This window comes from Porites lutea, chromosome 14 (assembly GCF_958299795.1).
Source record: "Porites lutea chromosome 14, jaPorLute2.1, whole genome shotgun sequence".
Taxonomy (NCBI): Eukaryota; Metazoa; Cnidaria; class Anthozoa; order Scleractinia; family Poritidae; genus Porites; species Porites lutea.
Window position 1 is genome coordinate 14,223,774 of NC_133214.1, and position 26,660 is coordinate 14,250,433.

The 26,660-nt window shown below is 39.6% G+C and overlaps 1 protein-coding gene across 1 annotated transcript in view; it reads right to left on the reverse strand.

Moving 5' to 3' along the window:
• Positions 1-6,781: 6,781 nt before the first annotated feature.
• Positions 6,782-26,660, reverse strand: part of LOC140924386 (uncharacterized) — a 19,893-nt gene continuing 14 nt past the window's right edge. The window contains exons 1-2 of the mRNA XM_073374420.1: positions 26,567-26,660; positions 6,782-11,034 (exon numbers count right to left, since the gene is read on the reverse strand). The exon at positions 26,567-26,660 is cut by the window's right edge and continues 14 nt beyond it. Of these exons, the coding sequence (XP_073230521.1) occupies positions 6,931-11,007 (4,077 nt within the window). The 5' untranslated portion in view covers positions 11,008-11,034; positions 26,567-26,660 and the 3' untranslated portion in view covers positions 6,782-6,930. The remainder of the gene's footprint in view (positions 11,035-26,566) is intronic.

The following is a 26,660-nucleotide window of genomic DNA, read 5'->3' on the forward strand; positions in this document are numbered from 1 at the left end:
AGTTGGTGGAGGCAACTGGAACAAATTTATTTCAACACTGGATGCAAAAAATTCAAAACTGAACAAAAGTGAGCTGACATCACTTCTGACAGCGACAACGATGAAGATGAACTCGAAATATTGTAAACCTTCGCGTTAGCTTTTGTGAAAGATGAAAAATAAAGGGTAAATGGAAAGAACGAAAGCTTGTAGTTAATGTTTTTTAGGTGTCTGGACAGGATCCAAAATTGGGTTTAAAATACTGGAAATTTAGAGCGCGGAAATTAACGCTGCACTTAATTAACGTCGCCGAAATTAACGCTCAGCAAAATTAACGCGACTTAAATGAACGCGAATTTTAACGATTAACGGAGCGTTAATTTCCTATAATAAGGTATTTTTCCTTTTTTGGGTTGATATATTGTCTTACTATTTTACCGTTTTGGGTCCCTTCGTCAAGGATAAAATAGTCAAACTATATTATCAAAAAGTTATCAAGTGAAAGAGGTCCTTCGTATAAGCTGCGTTTGTAGGCTTGTCTTAACAAATTGTGAGCTTAAGGTTTCAGTCAAAAACCTCTTACCAGTACTATTTAACCTTGTTTTCTTTTTGAGTTATTTTCCTTAAAATCAACCTACCTTACTAACCGTAACTGCAATGACACAGCGGCGCTTTAATTCCTCTGTTTACTTGCCTAAGGACAAGACATTTAGACGCATTTTCTATCAATAACATTAGTTGAAGCCCTTTTAATCACAGAAACGTAACCGTTACCATTGATTGCAACTAGAAAGAAGCATAGTGTGATGTTTCCGGCACCATCAGTGGCGATTACCCGAACGGAATTCATACCAATAGGAAATTCTTAGGAAGGTTGATGACTTGAGTTTACAGTGATCGTTTCCTTGGGATCCACGATAAGAGAGTTGTCTTTCACCTCGATTTTCCATGGTACTTTCCCTGTTGCTTTTCCTTTAGCGGTGGTTCCCCTTACATGTGTTCCAGGACAAATAAATCTTGGAGGCTCATAATCTATGGATTAATTCAAAGCCAAAATTTAGATTTTTTTCTGCGGGTACACTCGTAATAAATGAGCGTTAAGTGGAATGGCCGACGACACAGGATAACAAAAGTATATTAGGAGCTCTTCTCGTTAACTTATATGATTTTAAAACTGATTGAAATAGCTCCTAAGTAAAAGAATTAAAATATCGAATTTGAATAACGAATAATTTGGTGCACTCAGTTTTAACAATGAAAAAAATGGTACATAATGCTATGTTACGGCTTGCAATTTAGTTACGATATGTGTAGTTCCATATACTTTGAGGAGTAGCGTAGTAGATACGCTTTTCGCGCTCGCCTCTATGCGAAGCCATGGGAAAAACGAAGCACTTGAGGAGGAGGCAGGTACATAGAGATCAAACTGTATGTCAAGTGGTCTTTCACAAGAGCTCTAAAACAACGCTAAATTATACATGCAAAACCGTTATTCAAAAAAGCAGTTATGATCGTCTACGAAAGGTGGTAGTTTACGAGAGGTTCCAACCAAAAGGCTTCGACTGGAAAAATCTTGATGTTTTTGATCGGGAGTGGTATATTAGAGAGGTAAAGCATCACGATTATGTCTAACGGCAAACGCGAATTTCTTTAGTTTCCCCTTTACTTGTCGTTTACTGTTCATTATTTCAACACATAAATTGGTAGTTTCACGCAATTTTTTATCCATAAGAATTATTTTGAGCTGTTTTTGTCTGTTCATTTTCTATTTTAAGAAATTATCAACTTGAATCTGACGTTTGCTGTTTTGCCGTAAATATGCGTGATGCTTAAACTCTCTATTGATGGCGGTTACTTACAACAGGTGTCGCACGTGGAGGTTCAACACGATAACTTCGCTATCGCAAAGAAACAGACAAACAAAAACACAAGAGAATTACCTTTGCATTTAGGTACATCGGCATTCCATGATCCATTTATCTGGCACACTAAAGTTCTCCCGAATTCAAGACCTTCAATTCCTTCAACTTTAAAACCTTCAGCACATCGGAACATACTCTTGGAGTTGAATGGCATTTATTGAATAACACATTCAGGACGAACCACAGTGGCATACTTGATGGTAAAAGATTAAGGGCAACGTATTTCTACGAATGGAGAATTACCCTACGCAAGGTATTCTGGAATCTGGGAAAATTTTGCTTGTGGAATCCGGAATACAGCTCAAGGAATCTCGAATCCGACTAATAATTAGAATCCAAGTTTCAATGACAACTACTGGAACCATGATCAGGAGCCCATAACCTGGAGCGAGCAATTTCCATGTACTCGTGTCACGACGTTTTGACGGCACTGTTGGGCCAACAATGTTGAGAGTTGTTGCGTCGGTTTGTACGTATCCTTAGACTGGTTTCAAACTTTGTGCAGGAACATGCAACAGGGTGTACAAACGGAAGCAACATGTTACATCCAACAATGTTGGGAGTTGTTGGCCAACAATGTGCGGGGCTAATATTCGCCATGTTCACACCTCCCATGATACACATTGTTTCCCTCCCAAGATTTTGCATAAGCATTGTCCTCAGTTTCTCTTTCGACGACTGTATTACCCATGAGAAATTAAAAACAAAGGTTATGCAAAATTTTGAGGGGAAACAAGATCTGGGCAGTGACGCGTCATCAGTATGGAATTTCTACGCTCGTTTCTCAAACGTCATTTGGTGGGGAAAACAGTGGTAGCTTCGCCAAATGTCGGCTGTTTTCTCGAGATAAGGCTTCTTCATTTGTTTTATAATAAAGAATCCGTAAATTCCCCACGCATTACTTTCTATAATTTTCAAAACAAACCGTCTTAGCAGATGGCTGACAGTTCTAGCTCCATGTTTTTGACTCTCATCAAGCACGATTTTTCAACCAATCAGAGTGCGAGTTATATCTGAACTTTATTATAATCATTTACCATATAGAATTTCGAAGGGTTTTACACAGATTTCATGGCATAATTAAGACATAAGACATAACACAACTTTTTATTACTTAAACAAGGTTAAATCCTTTAGGTAATTACAAAGAAAACAAGAGAAAACGAACTAAAACTTGCATTAAATGGTATTATGCAATGGAATACAAGAATATGTGGCCGCCCTGTGCAGGAACAAGTATTACTACGGAGGCTGATCTGAAGTCTAACCTGTCTGCGTTCTGGTGTGCCAATTTGATGTCATGAGGACCTAAATAACAATATCCAATACTTTTGGACAGAAACATATCTATTAACAATACGATTTATTCACCGTAAAACAAACGAATTATTTCCCTACAAAACAGGATTATCAAATTGAGGGAAAAAATAGGACAACGTCGCTTCCACTCCTTCAACCGGCCCAATCAGTGCCAAAGTTCTGCTATTTTTAAGGGGCTAGGTCAGGCTATCTTCGGCAATTCCAGCACGTACCATACCATTGCCAGAATTGACTGCCGAACTCACTCAACTTGATGTCAAAATAACAACCAAAAATTTCAGTACATCCACCTGCTTTCTTGCATAACTTCCATACCTATACCACTGTTTACTTTAGTCACTCAATTATAAAAAGGGATAAAAACCTAGTGGTTGGTATTGTCTCTGTTAACTTCCGCAAGGCCTTCGATTCTATTTCTCATCATGTCCTGCTGAATAAGTTACAAGCAGTCGGTGTTGCAGGCGAACTATGGTGCTGGATTAAAAATTACTCAGCTGACCGTTCTCAAGCTACAGTCGCAAATGGTTTTCAGTCCGAAACTTTACCTGTGATTCTATTTCTCATCATGTCCTGCTGAATAAGTTACAAGCAGTCGGTGTTGCTGGCAAACTATGGTGCTGGATTAAAGATTACTCAGCTGACCGCTCTCAAGCTACAGTCGTAAATGGTTTTCAGCCCGAAACTTTACCTGTGAAGTTTGGCGTGCCACAGGGATCTGTTTTGGGAACTACCCTGTTTTCGTTGTTTTGCAACGATCTGCCTGATACAGTTGAGGATTGTGATGACAAAATTCACATATATGCTGACGACACTACGATTTACGTGGCTGTGTCTTTTCCTGATATGATTGCTGTTGTCTTGAACGTCATCCTTCAGAAGTTGTATGACTGGTGCTGCCTTAACCGCCTCATACCCCACCCCGGTAAAACCAAGTACATGATTTTAATGCGAGGCCCGTTTGTTGGGCCGCTGCAAGCAGTGTCATTGGGGAACAGTGTTGTCACTCAAGTCAAGTCAACTAGGTGTTTAGGCGTCGAAATTGACAGTGATCTTAATTGGAACGTCCATTTAAAAAGAGTTAATTAAGTCCTCTTCACAAAAATTGAATCTTCTCAGGTCTTCTAACCAACTACAGCAAAGGGTGACTTTTATTTCAAAGTAATTTTACCATCAGTTACCTATGGGTTGGTTGTATGGGGTTCCTGCGGCGAATCGCTCTTTGATGAGCTGGAAAAAATACATGTACGTGCCGCAAAGATCATCTATGGCCTGGATTGGCACACACCCAGCGATCAGGTCTTAGCCCAAAGCAAGTGGCCCACTGTTAAAGATTTATACGAATATAGATTACTTATGTTAGCACGTCACACGACCGTTTCATAACTTTTTACCCTTTCCTATTATGAAGCTGTTTACGAAATATGACCGCAACAGTAAATTAGTAAATAAATAAATAAATAAATAAATAAAAGGATTTTTATGACCGTATTTACACATGAAGAATTTAATACTAGATTATACTATTTGCTTGATATACAACTTAAAAATTTTTACTATCAGTAGAACATACACTGTAAATAACAATTACAGGTATCGAAAGTCATGTTTCGACACAGAATTTTAATGGTAGGAGAATTTCTTAAATCATCGGGTGAGGAGTTACAGATGCTTCGCCCATAGCAAGTGTTTAGACCACACTTAAGCAATAGATCGTTTTCACTGTCACGCAAAAAAAAAAATAAATTGGAAACCGTCCGGTGAAAGAAGCCAAGGAAATGACATGCTATAAAAGACTAATATATAAACAAGTCTCAGGTCTTTGTGGCCCACAGTTTCTGAGTTATTTGCCGAAACGTTTCACGCACCTTTGTAGAGCTTTGTATGGGAGCGCCATATTGATGCACCGTTTTGGTGCACCAATATGGCCGCCGGAAATCAACAAAAACATCTAGAGTTCACTTTTTCTATAAAAGCTCTTTCTTTTCACGCGAGAAATAGGATACGTACGCATAAACATGTCTTCTAATACTTGAAGTGGTTATACTGCTGAAAATCAAGAGGAGAGACTTTTTTTCAACCAGACAACATTCCCATTTTGGTGTCACGCACTGTGAAAACTCGGAAGTTCAAATTGCTGTATTTTCGAAATAAAACATGCTACGGAAATGGAAACTTGTACAAAGATTTACTTTTTGTTTATCTTCAACCTAGTGCAAATAAAAATTTGTAAAACCTCGCTATTTTGACTTTACAATTTGATGACGTCACAGTGAAAACCATCTATAGAAAACGTTTTCCGTGTTTGAAATTCTTACCAGTCGCAAAGTCTCGTACGCGAAGTCTTGCTCGCGTAATCAGTTCTTGTTTTGCAAAAAGATGCCCTCCAAAATAAGGATTTTTCTCGCTTAAAATGTCAGCTTAAGCGAAAAAAAGTTGACACAGCTTGTTTGTAAAGATTTTCCAAGTTTTAGCCGATGAAGGAATGAGTAAATAAAGTAAACTTGTCGGGTCTTGATCACTAAAACTTTTTCAAATTCGTGCTTGCGTGGTTAGCACGCGAAAAGGGAAGCATCTCACGTCACAACTATGTTTACATACTCTCATGCAATCACACCTCTCAGCCAATCAGAGCGATATACTATCTTAGTTATTTTATGATTAGAAGTATTTACCTTTGGTAGAGACAGCTTCAGCTTCTCGAGTAGATTGTGCGTATTTCCGAGCTCGGGGACATATCCCCTCACCCCTGCGTCATTTTTGTTTTTGTACAATCTTTCTTGACCCATCCCTAGCTAATACCATTTATGATTCAAACTGCATGGGATGAAAGGGTAAATTGCTGTTTCGGAAGAGTTTTTTTAAAACAAGAAGCCAGGACACGGATATGAGATAGGTCCAAGGTGCGTAATTATGCTGGTAGGAAAATTAAGGTGATTTAGTTATTGCTACGGAATTTATTAACCTGAGAGTGCCAAGCAGTCTTCAATTGTCTCCGGCCTTCCCATAATTAAAAATGTTTAATTTATTAAACTAGATAGACAGAAATATTAATATGTCTTCAAAAATGCTTTAAAGCAGTCCGAGAAACTCACAAAGTATATGGGAAACTAATCTTCTGCACAGATGTAGCGATGCAATGCAGGTTTGCTGCAGTGCGTTACAAGTCGGAGCTCTTTTCCTGAAAATTCTCCAGCGCATAGCAGTTATGGCCATTTTATCGTCGATCACACCCTTACTGAATAGCTTACTGGAAAACTCTACCGAGTACAAAGATTGGCAAAACTAATTTTCCCTCGAAAAACACAGCAATAGGATGATATAGGTATCCTATCCATTTTGTTAAAAACTACCCGGTGAATATAGTAATCTCAACTAGTTATCGTCTCTTAACCAGTGCTAATAGGACAACCGCGCGTAGATTTTGATTCAGACAATCAGCGACAAAATGAGTTGAGACACTTCGCCCTAAAGAGACTTTTTGACGTTTTCCGGACTCCAAAAGGGGAAAAGATAAAGCTTCCTCCCCCATCCCCTCCATGCAATGTTGTGCCACTGTTCGAGCTACCTTTAGAAAACAAGAAACATCCCAACTTTTAATGGAGGAGACAGGGAGGGATGTGGATTCTTATGTTTCAGAAGTTACCCTATTTGAGTACAATGTCTAAACAATTTTGTCGCCGATTGTAGGTCCTGGTAAATATCAGCCAAGTTATTGTGTTCCAACATCAACATGTTCAGGGCCAAGCTTGTCCAGCGTAATCTTTAGAGCACGTTGCTGATACTCCTTGGCTTGCTCGAGGTCACCTAGGTCCTGGTAAATTGAAGCCAAGTTATTGTAGCTTCTTGCAACATCAGCATGTTCAGGGCCAAGCTTGTCCAGTTCAATCTTTAGAGCACGTTGCTGATACTCCTTGGCTTGCTCGAGGTCACCTAAATGCTTGTAAATATCAGCCAAGTTATTGTAGCTTGTTGCAACATCAACATGTTTAGGGCCAAGCTTGTCCAGTGTAATCTTTAGAGCACGTTGCTGATAAATCTTGGCTTGCTCGAGGTCACCTAGGTCCTGAGAAATTAAAGCCAAGTTATTGTAGCTTGTTGCGACATGAACATGTTCAGGGCCAAGCTTGTCCAGTGTAATCTTTAGAGCACGTTGCTGATACTCCTTGGCTTGCTCGAGGTCACCTAGGTGCTTGTAAATTGAAGCCAAGTTATTGTAGCTTGTTGCGACATGAACATGTTCAGGGCCAAGCTTGTCCAGTGTAATCTTTAGAGCACGTTGCTGATACTCCTTGGCTTGCTCTAGGTCACCTAGGTGCTTGTAAATTGAAGCCAAGTTATTGTAGCTTGTTGCAACATCAACATGTTCAGGGCCAAGCTTGTCCAGTGTAATCTTTAGAGCACGTTGCTGATACTCCTTGGCCTGCTCGAGGTCACCTAGGTGCTTGTAAGTTAAAGCCAAGTTATTGTAGCTTGTTGCAACATGAACATGTTCAGGGCCAAGCTTGTCCAGTGTAATCTTTAGAGCACGTTGCTGATACTCCTTGGCTTGCTCGAGGTCACCTAGGTCCTGGTAAATTGAAGCCAAGTTATTGTAGCTTCTTGCAACATCAACATGTTCAGGGCCAAGCTTGTCCAGTTCAATCTTTACAGCACGTTGCTGATACTCCTTGGCTTGCTCGAGGTCACCTAGGTGCTTGTAAATTAAAGCCAAGTTATTGTAGCTTGTTGCAACATGAACATGTTCAGGGCCAAGCTTGTCCAGTGTAATCTTTAGAGCACGTTGCTGATACTCCTTGGCTTGCTCGAGGTCACCTAGGTGCTTGTAAATTGAAGCCAAGTTATTGTAGCTTGTTGCGGCATGAACATGTTCAGGGCCAAGCTTGTCCAGTGTAATCTTTAGAGCACGTTGCTGATACTCCTTGGCTTGCTCGAGGTCACCTAGGTCCTGGTAAATTGAAGCCAAGTTATTGTAGCTTGTTGCAACATGAACATGTTCAGGGCCAAGCTTGTCCTTTGTAATCTTTAGAGCACGTTGCTGATACTCCTTGGCTTGCTCGAGGTCACCTAGGTCCTGGTAAATTGAAGCCAAGTTATTGTAGCTTCTTGCAACATCAGCATGTTCAGGGCCGAGCTTGTCCAGTTCAATCTTTACAGCACGTTGTTGATACTCCTTGGCTTGCTCGAGGTCACCTAAGTGCTTGTAAATTAAAGCCAAGTTATTGTAGCTTGTTGCGACATCAGCATGTTTAGGGCCAAGCTTGTCTAGTCTAATCTTTAGAGCACGTTGCTGATACTTCTTGGCTTGCTCGAGGTCACCTAGGTCCTGGTAAATTAAAGCCAAGTTATTGTAGCTTGTTGCAACATGAACATGTTCAGGGCCAAGCTTGTCCAGTTCAATCTTTAGAGCACGTTGCTGATACTCCTTGGCTTGCTCGAGGTCACCTAGGTGCTTGTAAATTAAAGCCAAGTTATTGTAGCTTGTTGCAACATAAACATGTTCAGGGCCAAGCTTGTCCAGTGTAATCTTTAGAGCACGATGCTGATACTCCTTGGCTTGTTCAAGGTCACCTAGGTCCTGGTGAATTGAAGCCAAGTTATTGTAGCTTCTTGCAACATCAACATGTTCAGGGCCCAGCTTGTCCAGTGTAATCTTTAGAGTACGTTGCTGATACTCCTTGGCTTTCTCGAGATCACCTAGGTGCTTGTAAGTTAAAGCCAAGTTATTGTAGCTTGTTGCTACATCAGCATGGTTAGGGCCGAGCTTTTCAAGTTTTATGGCAAGTGAATGGGCAAAGTATGTTTTGGCCACGTTAAATTCACAATGCATGTTACAAATATGCGCAAGGTTTTCACATTTTTCTGAAATGTCTTTATCGTGAACTTGGATAAAATTGTCTTTTACAGACACTTCGTCGGTTACCATAGTTATGGCCTTTAAATGGGGAACGAGACGTATCGTGTCCAGTCTCCTATTTAATTGTGGAACAGCGTCTATAAGTTCGTCAAATGATGTAATAACGGCATTTACCTCTTGAGGGGTTTGACTGTCTGGACAATTACTCATCATAATTTTGATAGCATCATGCACAACCTGGTGCACACGAATGAAGTAGCCGCCTTGGTCATCTTCGAAAAGCAAAAGTGAGCAATTTCTCAACCTCATGCGTATTAGTTCCTTGTCCTCTTCACGAAAGTCTTCGAGTACGTTAATGATATAATTAATTGCTACGTCCACGTGTAATTGTTGTGGTGCGCAGAGGGAAAGGAGAGTGAAAAGGTGTTTCACAATCTCGTCGGAACTCATCAGTGCTTCGACGGCGAGTTTAAATGCTTGTGTCATTGACTTTCCGTAAATTGGGTTTGTATATGCGAGTGTATCCTCCGTAGTTTCTCTTTTGCCTTTTTCTAACATCTTCAGGTATTCGTTCCAGCCAAAATGCTTCGATGCTTTGTCCTGTCGTATCCCTTTGACAAAGACGGCAGCGCCTGCCAAAGCAAGTGGTTGATAGTCTAGTTTTTGTGCCACTATTCTCCCTATCTCGCTATCTTTTATTCCAGATAACTTGGCCAATAAGGAACAGGCATCGTCGGGCTGCATACCTTTGCTTGCTGAGATATGATTAACAAAAGAGTCTTTTGGCGGGATTGACCTAATGTCTTGAGTTGTAATCAGCATCTGACCCCTTGCCCAAGTGTGGATTCCAGCCTGTGGTAAATGGACATGCATAGAGGACATGGTGCTGACATTGTCAACAACCAGTAGCCATGACGTATAACAGCTAATTTTTACAGAAATAAGCATTTTAAGATAAGTGATCTTTTCCTCTACTTTCCAGTCCTTGGAGCCGAGGATTTCCATAACCGAATAGTCTGGACACCTTAAATGGCGAGCAAATGAGACATATGACTCCAAGAGTGAACCTGGACAAGCTGCATTTAAGGTCATCACAAATGAAGAACTGCCTGGTATTTCCTTAATCTCGTCAAAGTACCTCTTAGCTACGAGGCCAGCTAACTGTGATTTGCCACTTCCAGGGTTCCCTGAGATGTACAGACAACTCAGCTGGTTGTCACTGGACTCTTTTAGCTCCCTCAACTGCTGGGCTATTTCTAACACCTCGCGTTCACGACCACCGATATCATGTGAAGGTTTAGGAGGGAGAATACAAAACGAGGGCGTTTCTTTGTGAAGCTGATCTTCAAGGACCTGGCGTTGATCCTCCTTTTCTTGAACTTCTTGTTTAAGTTCATCAACCTTTTTAAGGATCTGTTGTAATTCTTCTGTCGGAAACGTTTTCTGATTTATTAAAACTTGAAGTTTTACAGTGTGAAGACCAAGCACTTGAAATGCCACCTCAACTTTGGTAATAGCATTCTGAAAATCTGTGTCGGAGAGACTACCTTGTTTCATATGAGCAAATTCTTCGTTCCTGAAATTTCTGAGATGATCCACGTTCATCCTCACAGTTGCGCTAAGACTGGGCCCAACACAATCGGAGAAAAGAATGGCGTAGAAAAGCATTGTGCAATCCCATTCTTCTCTGTTTCCGTTTTGCATTGTGGTTAAAAGATGAGCATTTCTTCTTTGGTTTCGGGCAGACTCTTCGTTATAAAAGTCCATTCCATTCCGAGGCTCGTCTTTCCATTCTCCTTTTGTTAATTTGTGCTGTTTGTCCCATTCTTGTTTAAAGATTTCTCTTAGGCCTTCGGTGAGAATATGAGTTGTTGCATAACAAATTCTGAAGTAATTCAGCTGTTCTTTGGAGTATTCTTTGGAAATGGACATACTTGATGTACCTCTGGTCCTTGGAACCTTTGGGAAAATAATCCCTTCTGTTAGCAAATCAACTCAAAGGGACAAATTAATTTATACCATAGAATCAAAAAAGAAAACAAGGGGCACTAAAAAGGAAAATGAATAAAAGGGTAGTGTTGAAATTACATTCCAATCCCCCGTTTCGAAAAACTCTACAGTTCGATAACCTTTCTTCAGCATTTAACAAAGCAACGTTAAGCTATTAAACATAAACTAAAAGAGAAATTTTAACAATAGCATATCTAAAATGTCGCCATATCAATGACTTATAGCTCTCTTCAATGCAGTCTCCCCACACTTTAATAGATCATTTTCATCATCTTAAAATTTTAAAGGCACCGGACGAATTTTCGATTAGTTTAAAATTCTTGCGTTTATGCGTTCCTTCACACCTTCATACGGACTAACCGTACAAAAATTTAGACACTTGGCCGTTCAAAAATTTGAACGCCAAAAATCGAGCTCCTTGCATTTTTCAGCTCTGTTATCTGTGTTATACGATACAAAAGTACAATTAGACAGAAAACACAAACCAAAAAAACCAAATTTTAAAGGCACCGGACGAATTTTCGACTTGCTTAAAATTCTTACGTTCATGTGTTCCTTTCACACCTTCACACGGACTAACCGTACGAAAATTTAGGCACTTAACCGTTAAAAAATTTGAAAGCCAAAAATCAAGCTCGTTGGATTTTTCAGTTCTGTTATACGATGCAACAATACAATTAGACAGAAAACCCAAAGGACAATTAGAAGGTTTTTGAAAATGAACATTTTTAGTTTTTGAAAATGAATATTTTTGCTTAGAATTATAGGATAAAATTTGAGACTGTCCGTTAGATATGTTAACCCTCCATCGTACATGGGGTGGGGTGGGGGGCTTGGATAGCATTGCTTTTCCCAAGGGTAGTTTTCTGTAATTTTTAAACAATGATTAAGACCACAGTAAAAACCCGCGTATAAGAACCTAGAATTTTGGAGTTCAGGCTGAACAGGTTCTTATATTTTGGGGTATTTTTTCCAATAACAGACTGATTAAGTTCTTATTTGCATAGTTATTATAGTGATTGATATTTTGTCACATGGAATAAAATCACACCTGGGCACTTGCAGAATCAAGGTCCAAGAGAAAAGTCCTGTATTTTTTTATATTCTGTATTAAAAAAGAACTGTTTTGATTTTTAAATGTACTGTAGAGTTTTTGTCACTGTATTTGTAACTACAGCAAAGTTTTATGGAATGAATAATATTTTATAGGTAAGGCTAAAAAGCAGTACACTACAAAAATTTTCACAATTAAAATCCAAAATTTGAACATCAAATCTGGAGCGTTTTTTTTTTGGATATACGAACCTATTTTTCTTTCTCAGGCTGAATAGGTTCTTATATATTTGGGTATTAAAAGGCAAATTTCAGCCTGTAGGTTCTTTAATCATTAGGTTCTTATACGCGGTTTTTTACTGTATTAGAAACTCTTCTTTTTATTTTATTTTATGACGGCGGCATAAGTGACGTTCACTGCGACGTCATGTACCTGAAACAGATCCAAAAGCAGCAAGTGTCTATATGTTCAGAGGTTTAACTACGTTTTCAGTAAACCCCATAGTGTAGGCAATTTTGACCTACGTCACAGGCATTTTTATTACAAAAAGCCTTTGCTTTCACTCTCACCTGTCCTATTATATCATATGAAGTGTCGGCCGTTTTGACTGACGTTGCTGTTTCCCAGCTGCGCGATTTCCCATATAAATAGCAGAATCTAGGTAACTCGAAGTCTGAAGGGATAGCAGAGAACTGGATCGAACCATTCGAGTTAGCCGAGTTAAAACGACTGAAAAGTGACGTGAAATTCAAGAAAAATGATGGGCCGTAATTCGAGTTTAAAGGAACGACTGAGGGTAAAGATTTAGGAGCCTTATAGGCTCCCGAATGACCTTTTCCTAGCTTTTGCTATTTCAACGCCTTCTGCTAATATGGGCTGTTTCGAATAGGATCCTCTTAATACTTATAGAGCCACATACTGTACTGCAAGCCCAAACTTATTTTGGACATTAATATTTCTGTGCATGAAAAACAGGCAACTCATTCGTCATGCTACAACTGGCGGACACACTAATAATCAATCAAATGTGTATTGCGCGCGAAGTGAGGAGCCAAAGGCGCCTGGCCTCGCGAGGCTTATAATCTTGTCGCGCGTTAAGCGCTTGTCCCGCGCGTGGTGTTAGCGACCTGCAAAGTCGGCCGGTCTATCTATACTTGCATATATCGCGATGGCGTCCGCCCTGACGTCATCTAGTGTGTGACATCACGGAGCATTTTGTGTTTCCAGGCAACACCGCGAAGTGTCCACGCTTTGGTCATATTTCTATGGGTTTCGGTTTTTTGCGGTCGTTAAGTGCTCTTTGCAATGAAATTCGAATGCAAAAGTACTTTTAAGAGCAAATGGAGCGATTTTTGATAATACGCCTTAAGATATGAGCGAAAATCGAGGTAACAAAACACGTTTTCATAGCAGACGAGTTTATACCGTATCGGCTTAGTTCGGCATCTGTTCTTGAAATGCGATGAAATGAGTTTACGTTGGGTTTTCACCGTCAAAACAGCAGTCATTCTTCTGAAAGGTATCTTTGAATTTGTGTTTAATAGGGCGCGATCAACTTTATACAAGGCGCGCTGGCGGAAGTTCTAGGGAAATGCCTTTCAATAAAATATTAGGGCGTCGATAAAACCCGGAACATGGAACATCCCGGAACATTCCCGAACATCCCGGAACATGAAAAAATTACAATATTTTTTGTATGAAAAAATAATTATTTAATTAAATAATATTAATAATAATAAATAATAAAAGGAACAATAGATAGAAAAAACTTTTGTAAAAATTTATAATAACAAAATAAATAACATAACATAACATAAAAACGAAAAATAAAGAAAGAACAAAACAAAGAAAGAAAAAGAAACAGGTATCATTTCCGAGTATGAGAAAACAATATTTTGTCGCAATGAATTTTTTGCAGTGGACGAGTGAGGGTCCATTCAAATGACAGTAATGAGTGAAGGCTTGCTTCTAAATTCAAAATATATTAAAATGGGTCGCGAGGAGAGGGTTTTCAAGCTTTCGTCACACAGCCACCTCTTGTAAACGTTTGCTATGCTGTTTAACGGTTATCCATTTACGGCTTTGCGACCGTAAGAAGAGCTTAGGGGCTCGTCGCTTTGGACTTGGATAATTAAATTTAAAGATTTTCATTCGCCGTGAATAGTTGCAGTGGCAGTGGTAGCGCAGCGGTAGTTTCTAACTGTTATCAGTTAGCCTGAATTTTAGCCGTCTCCTCGCAAACTCCTCTTGCGACTCGAGGAGACGTCTGAAATATCATGCTGACTCTAAACAGTATAGAAACTACCACAAATGTGAGTATTGTCCACTAAAATCCAAACACAGGAGCCCCTATACTCTTCTTAAGTTCAGGAGCCGCCTAGTCTGTAAGTAATTCATGTTCAAGTAAAGCAAAGCACCTCAAGTAAGCAAATGTCGTTTATATATAAGGAAATGAGCTACTTACCAACTTGGCTTGACATGAAATACTGCACAGACATTTCAGACCATTGCAGAACCGTAAATGGATAACCGCCAAATGATTAACTCACAGCAAACAATTACAAGAGGTAGCTGTGTGAAGAAAGCTTAAAAAACCCCCCTCCTCGCGACCCATTTTAACATATTTTGAATTTAGAAGCAAGCCTTCACTCGTAACTGTCATTTGCATGAACCCTCACTCGCCCAACAAATTTTAATTTGTTGCGACAGAATGTTGTTTTCTCATGCTCAGAGAGGATACCAGTTTCTTTTTCTTAATTATTTCATTATTTTTCGTTTTTCTTTTGTTATTTTATGTTATTAATAGTTTTTACAAAAATTATTTTATTATTATTATATATATATATTTTTTTTCATGAAAATTATTTTTATTTTTTCATGTTCCGGGATGTTCCGGCATGTTCCGGCATGTTCCGGAATGTTCCGTGTTCCGGGTTTTATCGACGCGCAGAATATTATCGTTGTGTTCACAATAAGTTCCACCTGGCTTAGTGTCAACAAAACGTTTAGTTTTTTTATTAGTTATTGTAGGTTTGTTTTGCTTTTTTATATAGCTTGAGTTTTTTTAAAAATTTATATATTTTCTTCCCTATTTCCCGTTCAACTTCTTGCCGTTCCTCCAAAGTCCTTCGCAAGGTCTTGCGATTCATGTATTTCTAGTAATCCTAAGATATAAAGGGATCGCAGCCCAAACTGGCGAGGCATACTCAACAATGGATCTAACAATACTACAGTAGACTAACACGAGATCGTTAGTGCCCAGTCCAACTCTCTTGAGGGTCCGCAGCACAAACAATCGCTTAGTAGCTTTAAACAATTTAGGGTTGTTAAAACAACCTTTCTGCCAAGCTTCCCCAGATTGTCAGGTTTTTGTAGATGATATACTTACTTTTAACGAAGAAGGCTAAGATGACAACTGTAGCATGATTACAGAGTTACTACTCGAAAAACCAAGGGAAGCAGAGTGTCAAAGCGGAACGGGATCTTTCATGCCTGTGCGTGACATCTGTTTTTATTTTCGCCCTAATTCAAACCACTTGAGACTAAAGAAATACCCATATCAATTGCATATTTCACAGCAAATTTTATTGCATATTTCCACCATTTGCGTCCGCTTACCGCTTTCACAATCTATACTAGCAGTAACCGATGGTTAGGAGGCTAACATGTGAGTTTACCTTACAGATGTGATTGATGAGAACCGCTTTCATAATTGTTTACGTGAATCAGAGAAAGCCGTTTTAGTTCCAGTGTCAAAAAACTAATTATTGCGGATCATGAGCGTAGAAACTGAATTGAACAACACAGTAAACAGTACTCATATTTAATTCTACGATTTTATTCACAGTTGCTTAGATACAATTAACCTGCGAACGGTGAGGACAGTGAGGAGCGAAGAGAGAAGGCTGCATTCACATTCAAAGATACAATGAAAACAGTAATGCGTGACACAACCGTCAACCTGAAATGTATACAGTCACGACTGCATGAAGTCTTATTATTCAGTCGGGTATTCAATCCGTGTTTAACGACCAAAGGCCTTGCATTGATATGCAAAAGAAAATAACGAAAAAAGCTTAGTTTAGCACTGGCGTTTGTAGCTTTCAGATGACAAGCGACGTAACATGCTTGAAATCGTATAAAAATACAAAAACCATGCACTGGAGTGAAACCTGAATAAACTTAATTTACATGGATTTCTAGACTTTGCTAACGTACACATCTTCCCGACAACTCGTCCCGCACTAACCTGAGATCAGGCTCTTCTTTCATTTTCCTAGGTAAATAGATTCCCGGCCGGCAAGGCGAATCGAAAAGTCTCATATTTGGTACATTACCTGTGTACCTGAATTACGTTGATTGTTGCATCGCTTGCATGTGCTTTCACGTGATTACTGTGACATCAGACGGACCTTTAACTCAATACCAGGGCCTTCGCGGCCATATACCATGCATATTAGTCGGTACAACACAAGCATCCCAAGAATGTGGACACATTTGGGAAAAACCTTGCTATACGGTTAATAGAGTACCGCTGACCAAGAATAGTCTGCAGGCTCCTTTAGTCGCCCTCAATTACCCAGTGGAGTATTTTCATGATAAGTACTGACCTGTTTCAGGCGTTCAGATGAGCGGAGAACGGCGCGAGTGGAGAGCAGAGAGAAAATAACAAGCGAACGGGAATCGCAAAAGAAAGCAAACATGCAATTGCACAATGGCGTCCATATGTTCGCTGTTAAGGTATTCGACCTACTCAGCTCGTTGACCCGCCGCTAATCATGTATTTCTTCTTCATATTACGCCTACTTAATATTTTTTGGTAACCTTCGTATAACAGTTGCTTGAATAATTAAGAATGTTACATTTTAGCACCGTAAGCGCTACCACTTCACAATTTATACGCCAATAGGGTATAAGAAGTACAATCATTTTTGTAAGGGAGGTCACCCTGGGGTTTGCTGTCGACTGTTCCCTGGTGGGGTCGGACAAACGACACTGAGAGCACAATCTAATGGGCTCTTTCTTCTCCGTCACCTTCCTTTAATATATCCGTTAAAAAATGCATATATTTTATAAACTAAAGGAGAGCCTTGTACAGTTTTAAAGGCCAAAATTCATTTACACATTGCTATGCAAATCAACTTCCGCCATACCTGAATTGACGACGCAATCAATAGAGAGGTCGAAAAGCTTGGCTTAACAGGATCAGGAACACGTCGCTTGTATACATTCTTTTCACCACTTTTTGCATTTAGTGTCTTGTGTTCATCTAGGAACATTATCCCATGTTCACCGCAGAATGGCGCGAGTAGAGAGCAGAGAGAGAAAACTCAGCTCATTGACCTGCAGCCGCTAATCATGTATTTACTCTTTATTTTAAGCCTGCTTGGGGACTGGTCAAAAAGTATGGGGGGGGGGGGTGGGCCGGAGCAGAGAGGGGGTGGGTCATGAGGTTTTGAGCCTTGTGCAAGGGGTGGGTCGTGCAATTTTCAGAATTTAACGAATTTAACCAGTTCTTCGTATCTGTTGGTCAGAGCACTGTTGACAAAATTACGTCCCTGGCTAATGAATGCAACTTAACACTTAATCAGAATTATTTCGTGCCGAGACAATACGCTTCCTCTGACCAGTTCACACTTAGTACCGTTGATTATAAACAAGTAGAGCGTATAATAGCAGCGATGCCTTCAAACAAGGCCCCCGGGATAGATAAAATTCCGATCCGTGTCATCAAAGACTGTCTTAATCCAATTGTTCACCCAATAACGTCTATCGTTAATGCATCCTTTCAAAACTGTGTTTTTCCATCAAAATGGAAAACAGCCGAGGTTACACCCATCCTAAAGGAGGGCGACCATGAACAGGCAAACAACAATAGACCCATCTCACTTCTACCAGTTTTATCGAAGGTTTGCGAAAGGGTAGTACATAATCAACTCACCTCGTATCTGCAATCAAATGACACCCTATCAAAGAGTCAAAGCGGTAACAAGAGATGGCACTCTTGTGAAACATCTGTCATTGAAACAACAGACACAATTCTTAACGCCATCGATAAAAAGAAGTTAACGGCAGTTGTACTATTAGATATGAGCAAAGCCTTTGATAGTGTCAATCATGACACGTTAATTTTAAAATTGCAAGATGTCGGAATTTCCAGTGACACTCTCCAATGGTTTCGTAGTTACCTAAGCAACAGGTCACAAGTAGTACGAATCTATTCAACGCTATCTGAGCCTTTGTCTGTGACCAGTGGCGTTCCTCAAGGAAGCATCTTGGGCCCACTTCTTTTTAGCATATATACGAACGATCTTCCATTGATCCCACAGAAATGCAGCACCCAGAGTTATGTAGATGATACGAAACTCATTACTTCCTTCGAGCTTAAAGCCAACCTGGATGCAATTGCTGATTTGGAAGACGACCTGTTTAAAATAGGGGAATGGTGTTCCAACAATCAATTGTTACTAAACCCTGGCAAAACCAAGTTGATGATATTTGGCAGCAGGCAGATGCGTGCAAAATTCCAATTTCGTTACCTTTCCTTTATGGGTAAGGACATTGTCCCTACAGACACCGCCAAAGACCTTGGTGTGACTTTGGATTCTAATTTAACTTACGATGAACATATAATTAAAACCGCTTCCTCGTGCATGTCCCGCCTTGGCCAGATAAACCGTGTCAAGCATGTCTTCGACAAACGTACACTTTTGATGATTATTAATTCCTTAGTTTTTAGCAGGTTATTTTATTGCTCCAATGTTTGGTCAAATACCTCAAAATGTAATGTCAACAAGTTACAGGCAGTGCAGAACTTCGCATGCCGCATTGTTAGCGGCGCGCGTAAATTTGACCATGTTACACCAATTCGCAAGGAGCTAAATTGGCTTTCAGTTCCCAGTCAGCTTTATTACCGGAACGCTACAATGGCTTTTAAATGTATGACCGGTCAAGCCCCTGAATACCTTACATCAAAATTCATAAAGCGAGCAGAGGTTAGCCGACGTAGCACCAGAAATTCACAGCTTTTACAAATTCCCTTTTTTAGAACAGCTGCCGGTCAGAGAACATTTTTCTATAGAACTGTGAACTTATGGAACTCCCTAGACAATTCCTTTAAACTGTGTAACTCGATTGATGTTTTTAAAACTCGTTTACGTACTAAATTACTTAAAGAATTGTAATTTTATATATATTTTAAAACATTTCTTAATTGTAAATAGGATCATGTATTGTCTTTGAAAAGCCCCTTGGGAAAGTCAATAAAGTATGTATGTATGTATGTATGTACCCTTAGGGGGTGGGTCACCCTATTTTATTACATAGATAGGCACTAACTACTAACGAGACAGTTGACTACACTTGTTATATAAAACAAAGCCAGCTGGAATTATTGCTAGAATACTCGCAAACCTGTTGTGCGAGAAAGTACAAAAGGGCGACAGGCCGCACATCTATACGGGCGTGGAACCCTTAATCTTTTTTTTTTGGCTCTTACGAGCATATCCTTTAATGATTTTCCTTTTTTTGTAAGGAAATGATTGGTGGCTCTTTAAAAATTTATTGAGGTTACAGTTGGTTTTGTATAAGCTTCCATTTTTTCATTCAAGCTTCCTTTATAGTAGACACTGAGGGCTGGTATTGTGTCACGAATGGCAATATTTCTTTTTCCTCCTTGTTGTTTTGTTTTACGAGTTTAAACTCCCTTTCGTGAATTTTATTTCTGATAGTATGTTTTCTATCAAAGATTGTGGGTAGCCTCCGTCCATCAAGCGTTGTTTTTTAAATTTGAATTATTTTCCTCAAAGGTTGTTTCTGAGGAGTTTTTTCGTAGGATTCTCAAGGCTCCTTCTTTGATAAATCCTTTTTTAACATTTGGAGGGTGACCAAGGTGAAATGTGTGTGCAAGAAGGTTTGCCTTTGTTAAAAATGTGTCTTTGCATCAAGGATAGATTTTTCCTTGAATCTTGTGCGTTTGTTTACAACCGTGTCTAAAAACGTAGTCTCAGTGTCAAATGTTTCGACCGTGAATTCAATAGTTGGGTGATGTAACTTTGCTTGTTCAATGAAGGCTTCGATGTCTGGTTTACTCATGTCCCATAGGGCAAAGATATCGTGCATGTAGCATTTCCAAACTGTTGTTCTAAAGACAGTTTTGCTTAGAGTTGTTGTTTCAATGTATGTCATGAAAATATTGGCAAAGGAATCAAATCTGCTGTCTTTGTGCCCACTGCGGTTCCATGCTTTTGTAGGTAGTGCTTTCCATTGAAGTGGAAGAAATTTTCTTTGAGGGTCGATTAATCTAAGCATTTCCGGCAAGTAATGTGTAGGAATGGGTTGTCTTTGTAGAAATTTTCATATGCTTTGTGACAGACAATTTCAATATACCCTCGTTTTGCTGTATATTCGTGTCAAGACTCATAACGTCCATCGAAACAAGGAATGTTGGGTTTTTCACATTTGTCTTTTCAGTGAAAGGTTTGATTTCTGTGATTTTGATATTGGTTGTAGCAGTGTATCAACAAATTTTGTCAAGCACAGAACAAGGTTTTATTGGATTATTAAGAGGAAACCAAACATCCACTAGGGGGTGGGTCATGCAATTTCTAACCTTGCTTTAGGGGTGGGTCAGTCATTTTTGTGTCGAAGGGAGGGGGTGGGTCATGTGTTTTTTATCAACCACATTTCCAAATGCTCTGGCGCACCCCCCCCCCCCTCCCCTCCCCTATATTTTTTAACCGGTCCCTTAATAAGTGGAAACAAATCCATCTATAAATTATTCTGGTAACTTGCAGATCGTAACGTTTCCGGAAGAAAATAATGTTGCGACAGGACTTTTTTAACAGCACTTAAAAGGTCACCCAGCGGTACTACATAAGCATGATAAGTCACAAGTTTAACTCCAAAGAGTCTACGATAAATCATTATAAACACTGCAATCATTATATTGAGGGAGGTACCCCAGGGGTTTGCTTCTTGGTCGAGCCCAATTTAAGGGGCTCTTTGTCCTTCATCACCATTCTTTAATATACAGTCGACTCTCGATAACTCGAACCTTCAAGGGAAATCGAAAAAAGTTCAAGTTATTGGGAGTTTGAAGTAAATAACCGGAAGTAAGGAAATAAGCAAATGGATGGGAAGGAAAGGCAATTAAGCAACAAAGTATACAGGAATGGATACTGAATTTGAACTGGAGTGACAAAAAAAAGTAAAGACTAAGAATTTTCCCGTCTGTTTTGAAATAAATTCGATGTTTCGGACTTCAGTACACAACATAGTTCGAGTTATCGAGGGTAAAATTGTATAGAAATGAGCTGAGGGAAAACAAAAATTACTTCGAGTTAGCGGGAGCTTCGAATTATCGAGGATTCGAGTTACCGAGCGTAAAATTACAGTAACAGTAAGAAGCAAATCCAGGGGAAATCGAACATTGGTTCGAGTTAGCGAGGGTTCGAGTTATCGGGAGTCAACTGTACCTCCTTCTAAATAGCAATAAACAGAATATATGCTGTTTTGCAAACCAAAATTCAGTGGCACATTACTAAGCGAAACAACCCCAGCGGGGGTATGCCGGATTTCAAGTGACAGGTATGATTAAAGGATTGTTTGGGGTTTCAAATTTTCATTTCAGGATTTTTTTGGGCAGGATAATTTTAGCAAGTATTTTGGGGGATAGCTTGATTGAATGGAGCTGTGTCACGAAATTCAGCCAAATTAGGAAATTACAAAATTCCCGTTAAATTAAGAGAAACATAAAAATAACCGCTTAAAACCTTTAGAGGAAGGTTAAAATAACATAACAGAAACAACAGATACCACGGATGGGCAAAACAGAAGAAGATTGAAACGGACTGAAATGAGGGTTTTTGAAAACTGTTCAGCCTAACACTGTTTTCAAACTTGATCCCTGCTGCTTGCAACTTCAAAAATAATGCTCAGGAGACATATTTTTTTGTCTCGGATCTCTGATTTTGTCATTTACATGTAATAAGGCGGTTAATTGGCAAAATTAAACAAAATGAACTGGACTGCCGTGACCCAACCCCTTTAAGTAGGGATTTTTTTGAGTATTCAAAACAATTTAAAGATTCGTAATAGTTATATCATTTAATGCTTTCTGGAAATTTTTATGTCTCGGAAATTCGGCATTGGATTTTTTGGGGGTTAAATTTTGGTCCAGGGATTTTTTTTGGTTTTGTTTGAAGCCCTAAGAATTTTTGTGGTTTTGATTTTTGCCCCCATTCGATCATTTAAGTTAAGCTCCGCAGCTAAATAGCCGAGCTAACTCAACTCGAGGAAACTAGACAAAAGTAATCGTATTTATACGCAAGTAAACAGATAAATATGTGACAGGAAACGAGTCAAAAGCATAAAACAGATACAACACATCCCGATTAGAGGGGATTAAAATAAATGCCCCAGTCACGCCTACCTTGCAAGTAATAGGTGTTAGTGAAAAGAGAAGCGATGAAACACGATAGCAAAAACTACGCACAGGAAAAACAAACCTAAGAAAATACCAATCCTACGCATATCTAAAAGATAAGTAAGTAAAACTACAAAATTACGTGATTAAACCTAGTAACTGAACAGGGAATTTGACTAAACAATAGGGATGGTGACCTTTCTAGACAGTAAGCGTAAACCGATCTACTCACGTCTACAGAATTGAAGGGGGCTTAAGGGTTTGCGGTATTGCGGTATTGGGTTAATTTCGGTGCGGTGTTGCGGTAATTTTTATTTCAAAGTACGATATTGCGTAGACGACGAGTAGTCCCCCATTTTTCCCCAGGGATAGTAGAGCGTGCGAAACGCGAGTCCGCGTGAAAGGTAGAGCGTGTGAAACGCGAGCCTGCGTGATGCGGTTTTCAGAGACCAAGCGGTGTGCGGTGAGTTTAAATTTTATGTCGTGGTAGTCGGTGAAAAAATCGTTGTGTTGCAGTGATCTGCTTCTTTTTCATGCCAGGAGGATACAAATCCTAAAAGGTCTCCCTAGCTTGCCTGCGTGACCTGCGTGTCTTCCTATAGTTGCACAGTCGAGGATCGTATATTGCTCAAACACTCACCAGACAAATCGTATGACTTGTTATTTCAGTTAATACTTGATATGATTAACGACATTAACTTTTTTATCCAATGATACGTAAACATGTCGCATTATTTATGACCTTATGGACCTTGTGGGAATAGTCAGCTTGGTTATTAAACCCCCTTAATACCAACTTACCGCCACTTTCGTGCCCGGGGGGGACTCCCCTTATGAAAGGGGTGGGGATGCTTGTCGTCTCGCTTAGGGGTATAAGTTTCGGATTTTGGTCTCACTTAGGGTGTTTTGGGCAAAACGCCATCATATTTAGACGTGAAGGTCTCGTTTAGAGTTGCACGGGAAAAATATATATTGTCTGTGTTTTAACATGGTCTCTCTTGGCTTTTAGGGGTCAAAAAAAGCTTGGCACATATCCAGGAAAAATTAACCCAAGTACTCCTGTTGTGTCATTTACGTAAACGTATACATGTAATGAACAAAATTGAACGAGTGCGATGATCTTATGTTTATCGCACACTTGACTTCGACGCACCTTGACTTGGAAACACTGACATAAAAGTATTATTTCTATTTGAAAGAAGGATTTGTAGTATTGACAACGTCAACTTTTTCCCATTTGTAACTGGGGTTTCGGTATTTGGCTAAATTTTGGTGCGATATTGCGGTATTCTCGAGCTATCATGTGCGGTATTGCGGTATTTGTATCCCCATTACGCCCCCTCCTATTGTTTTCGAATTCAGGTCGCTTTTCTTGATACGGAAATCGTACAAAAATACAAAAACAATGCACTGGAGTGAAACCTGTATAAACTTTATTTACATGGATTTCTAAACTTTGCTAACGTACGTATCTTCCCGACAACTCGTCCCGCACTAAGCTGAGATCAGGCTCTCCTTTCAGTTTCCTGGGTAAATAGATTCCCGTCCGGCAAGGCAAATAGAAAAATCTCATATTTGGTACAGTACTTGGGTGCTTACCATTTGACGGAAAATTTCGGAAATTCCGGATGGAAGGAAAATGGTAAGGTCACTTTTCGGAAATTCCAACCGAAAATTGGGGAGTACGTTTTGAGGTAGTCCTTTCATTCCGGTTGGTACGAACCAAACGGAATGTTACTTACTATTAACCTATTTCTCGGTTCCAGACTCACGCGACACAAATTCGCCCTTTTTTTGGATTCAAACCGTAACGGATGTGGCATTTCTACAGTAAACTGGCAAATCGCTTACCATTATGCTTTCGACACCCCAACCGGATTTTTCTGTCAAATGGTAAGCACCCCTTGTGTACTTGAATTACGTGTACTTGATTGTTGCATCACTTGCATGTGCTTTCACGTGATAACTGTGACATCAGACGGACCTTAAACTCAACATCAGGGCCTTCGCGGCCATATACCATGCATATTAGTCGGTACAACACAGGCATCCCAAGAATGTGGACAGTTTTGGGATAAACCTTGATATACGGCTAATAGAGTACCGCTGACCAAGAATAATCTGCAGGCTCCTTTTGTCGCCCGCAATTTTTATATCGCTCAGTGGAGTATTTTCATGGTAAGTACTGACCTGTTTTCAGGCGTTCAGATGAGCGGAGAATGGCGCGAGTGGAGAGCAGAGAGAAAATAACAAGCGAACGGGAGTCGAAAAAGAAAGCAAATATGTCAATTGCACAATGGCGTCCATATTTTCACCGTCAAGGTATTCCACCTACTCAGATAGTTGACCCGCAGCTAATCATGTATTTCTTCTTCATATTGCGCCTACGTAATAATTTTTTTTGGTAACCTTCGTATAACAGTTGCTTGAATAATTAAGAATGTTACATTTTAGCACCGTAAGCGGTACCACTTTACAATTTACACGCTAATAGGGTTATAAGAAGCACAATCATTTTTGTAAGGGAGGTTCCCCCGGGTTTTGCTGTCGACTATTCCCGGGTGGTGTCGGACAAACGACACTGAGAGCCCAAATGGGCTCTTTCTTCTCCGTCACCTTCCCCTTTGATATATCCGTTCAAAAATGTATATACTTTATAAACTAAAGGAGAGCCTGATACAGTTTTGAAGGCCAAAATTCATGCCTGAATTGACGACACAATCAATGGAGAGGTTGAAAAGCTTGGCGAAACAGGATCAGGAACACGTCGCTTACATTCTTTTCATCACCTTTTGCATTTAGTGTCTTAATAGTTCATAGCGCAGAATGGCGCGAGTAGAGAGCAGAGAGAAAATAACAAGCCGATTCGAAAGAGAAATCATTGTATAAACTGTTGCACGATGACGTCCGTGTTTCTACTGTCAGGGTATCCGACCTACTCAGCTCATTAACCCACAGCTAATCATGTATTTCCTCTTTATTTTAAGCCTGCTTAATAGGTGGAAACAAATGCATCAGATTCTGTAAATTATTCTGGTAACTTGCAGATCTTAACATTTCCGGAAAAAAAAAATGTTGCGACAGGACTTTTTTTTTTTTGTCTGTCTCGGATCTCTGATTTTGTCATTTACATGTAATTTATTTGCATACTTTAAGTTTCATAGCGATTGACGGCGATTAATTGGCAAACTTAAACAAGATGAACTGGACTGCCGTGACACAGCCCCTTTAAGTAGGGATTTTTTGGGGTATTCAAAACAATTTAAAGATTCGTGATACTTATATCATTTAATATGATGGGATATGATGCTTTCTGGAAATTTTTATGGCTCGCAAATTCGGCATTGGATTTTTTGGGGCTTAAATTTTGGCACAGGGATTTTTTTCGGTTTCGATTGAAGCCCTAGGGATTTTTTTGAGTTTTGATTTTTGCCCCCATTCGATCATTCCCGTCACTTGAAATCCGGAGTATCCCCCCCACCCCTCGGGAAACAACTTCCGTCATGCCTGAATATTGACGACATGCTGGTAGCCAAGCTTGAAGAAACAGGAACACGTATCTTACATTCTTTAACTTTTGGATGTCTTTTTCTTTTATTTAGTCACAAAGTTGATCTAAGAACGATATCTTCATAATTTACCTCACGTCCATCGCACTCTAAGAAGGATCATGTATAATTTGGGCTCAACATTTTGAACCATTGCTGTAGGCCGAAATTTGTTTATATTTTACGTCTAGAAACAGCTTGTTTAATATCTTTCACGGAACCGTGGCTAAAATACTCAACTCATGGTTACAAAGAGCGGTTATTTTTCTGCGAAAAAGGTTCCCAGTCGCCCTCGTTTTGAACGATTTTAAGGTTTGAAACTGGCCAAATAACACATATCTGCTTCAAGCGCTCCACCACCCGGATTGTTAGTTTTTGTAGTAGTAATAAGCAACGGTTTTTTCTACAAGTACTATACTCGATTTACATACTTGATGCAAATGATGTACTTACTGTTTGCGATTTGACTCAGATTGTAGCCTGTGACCGAGAGCTTCTGCTTGAACGACGAAGGGAAATACTGTCAAACCGAAAGCGGATGCTTTAA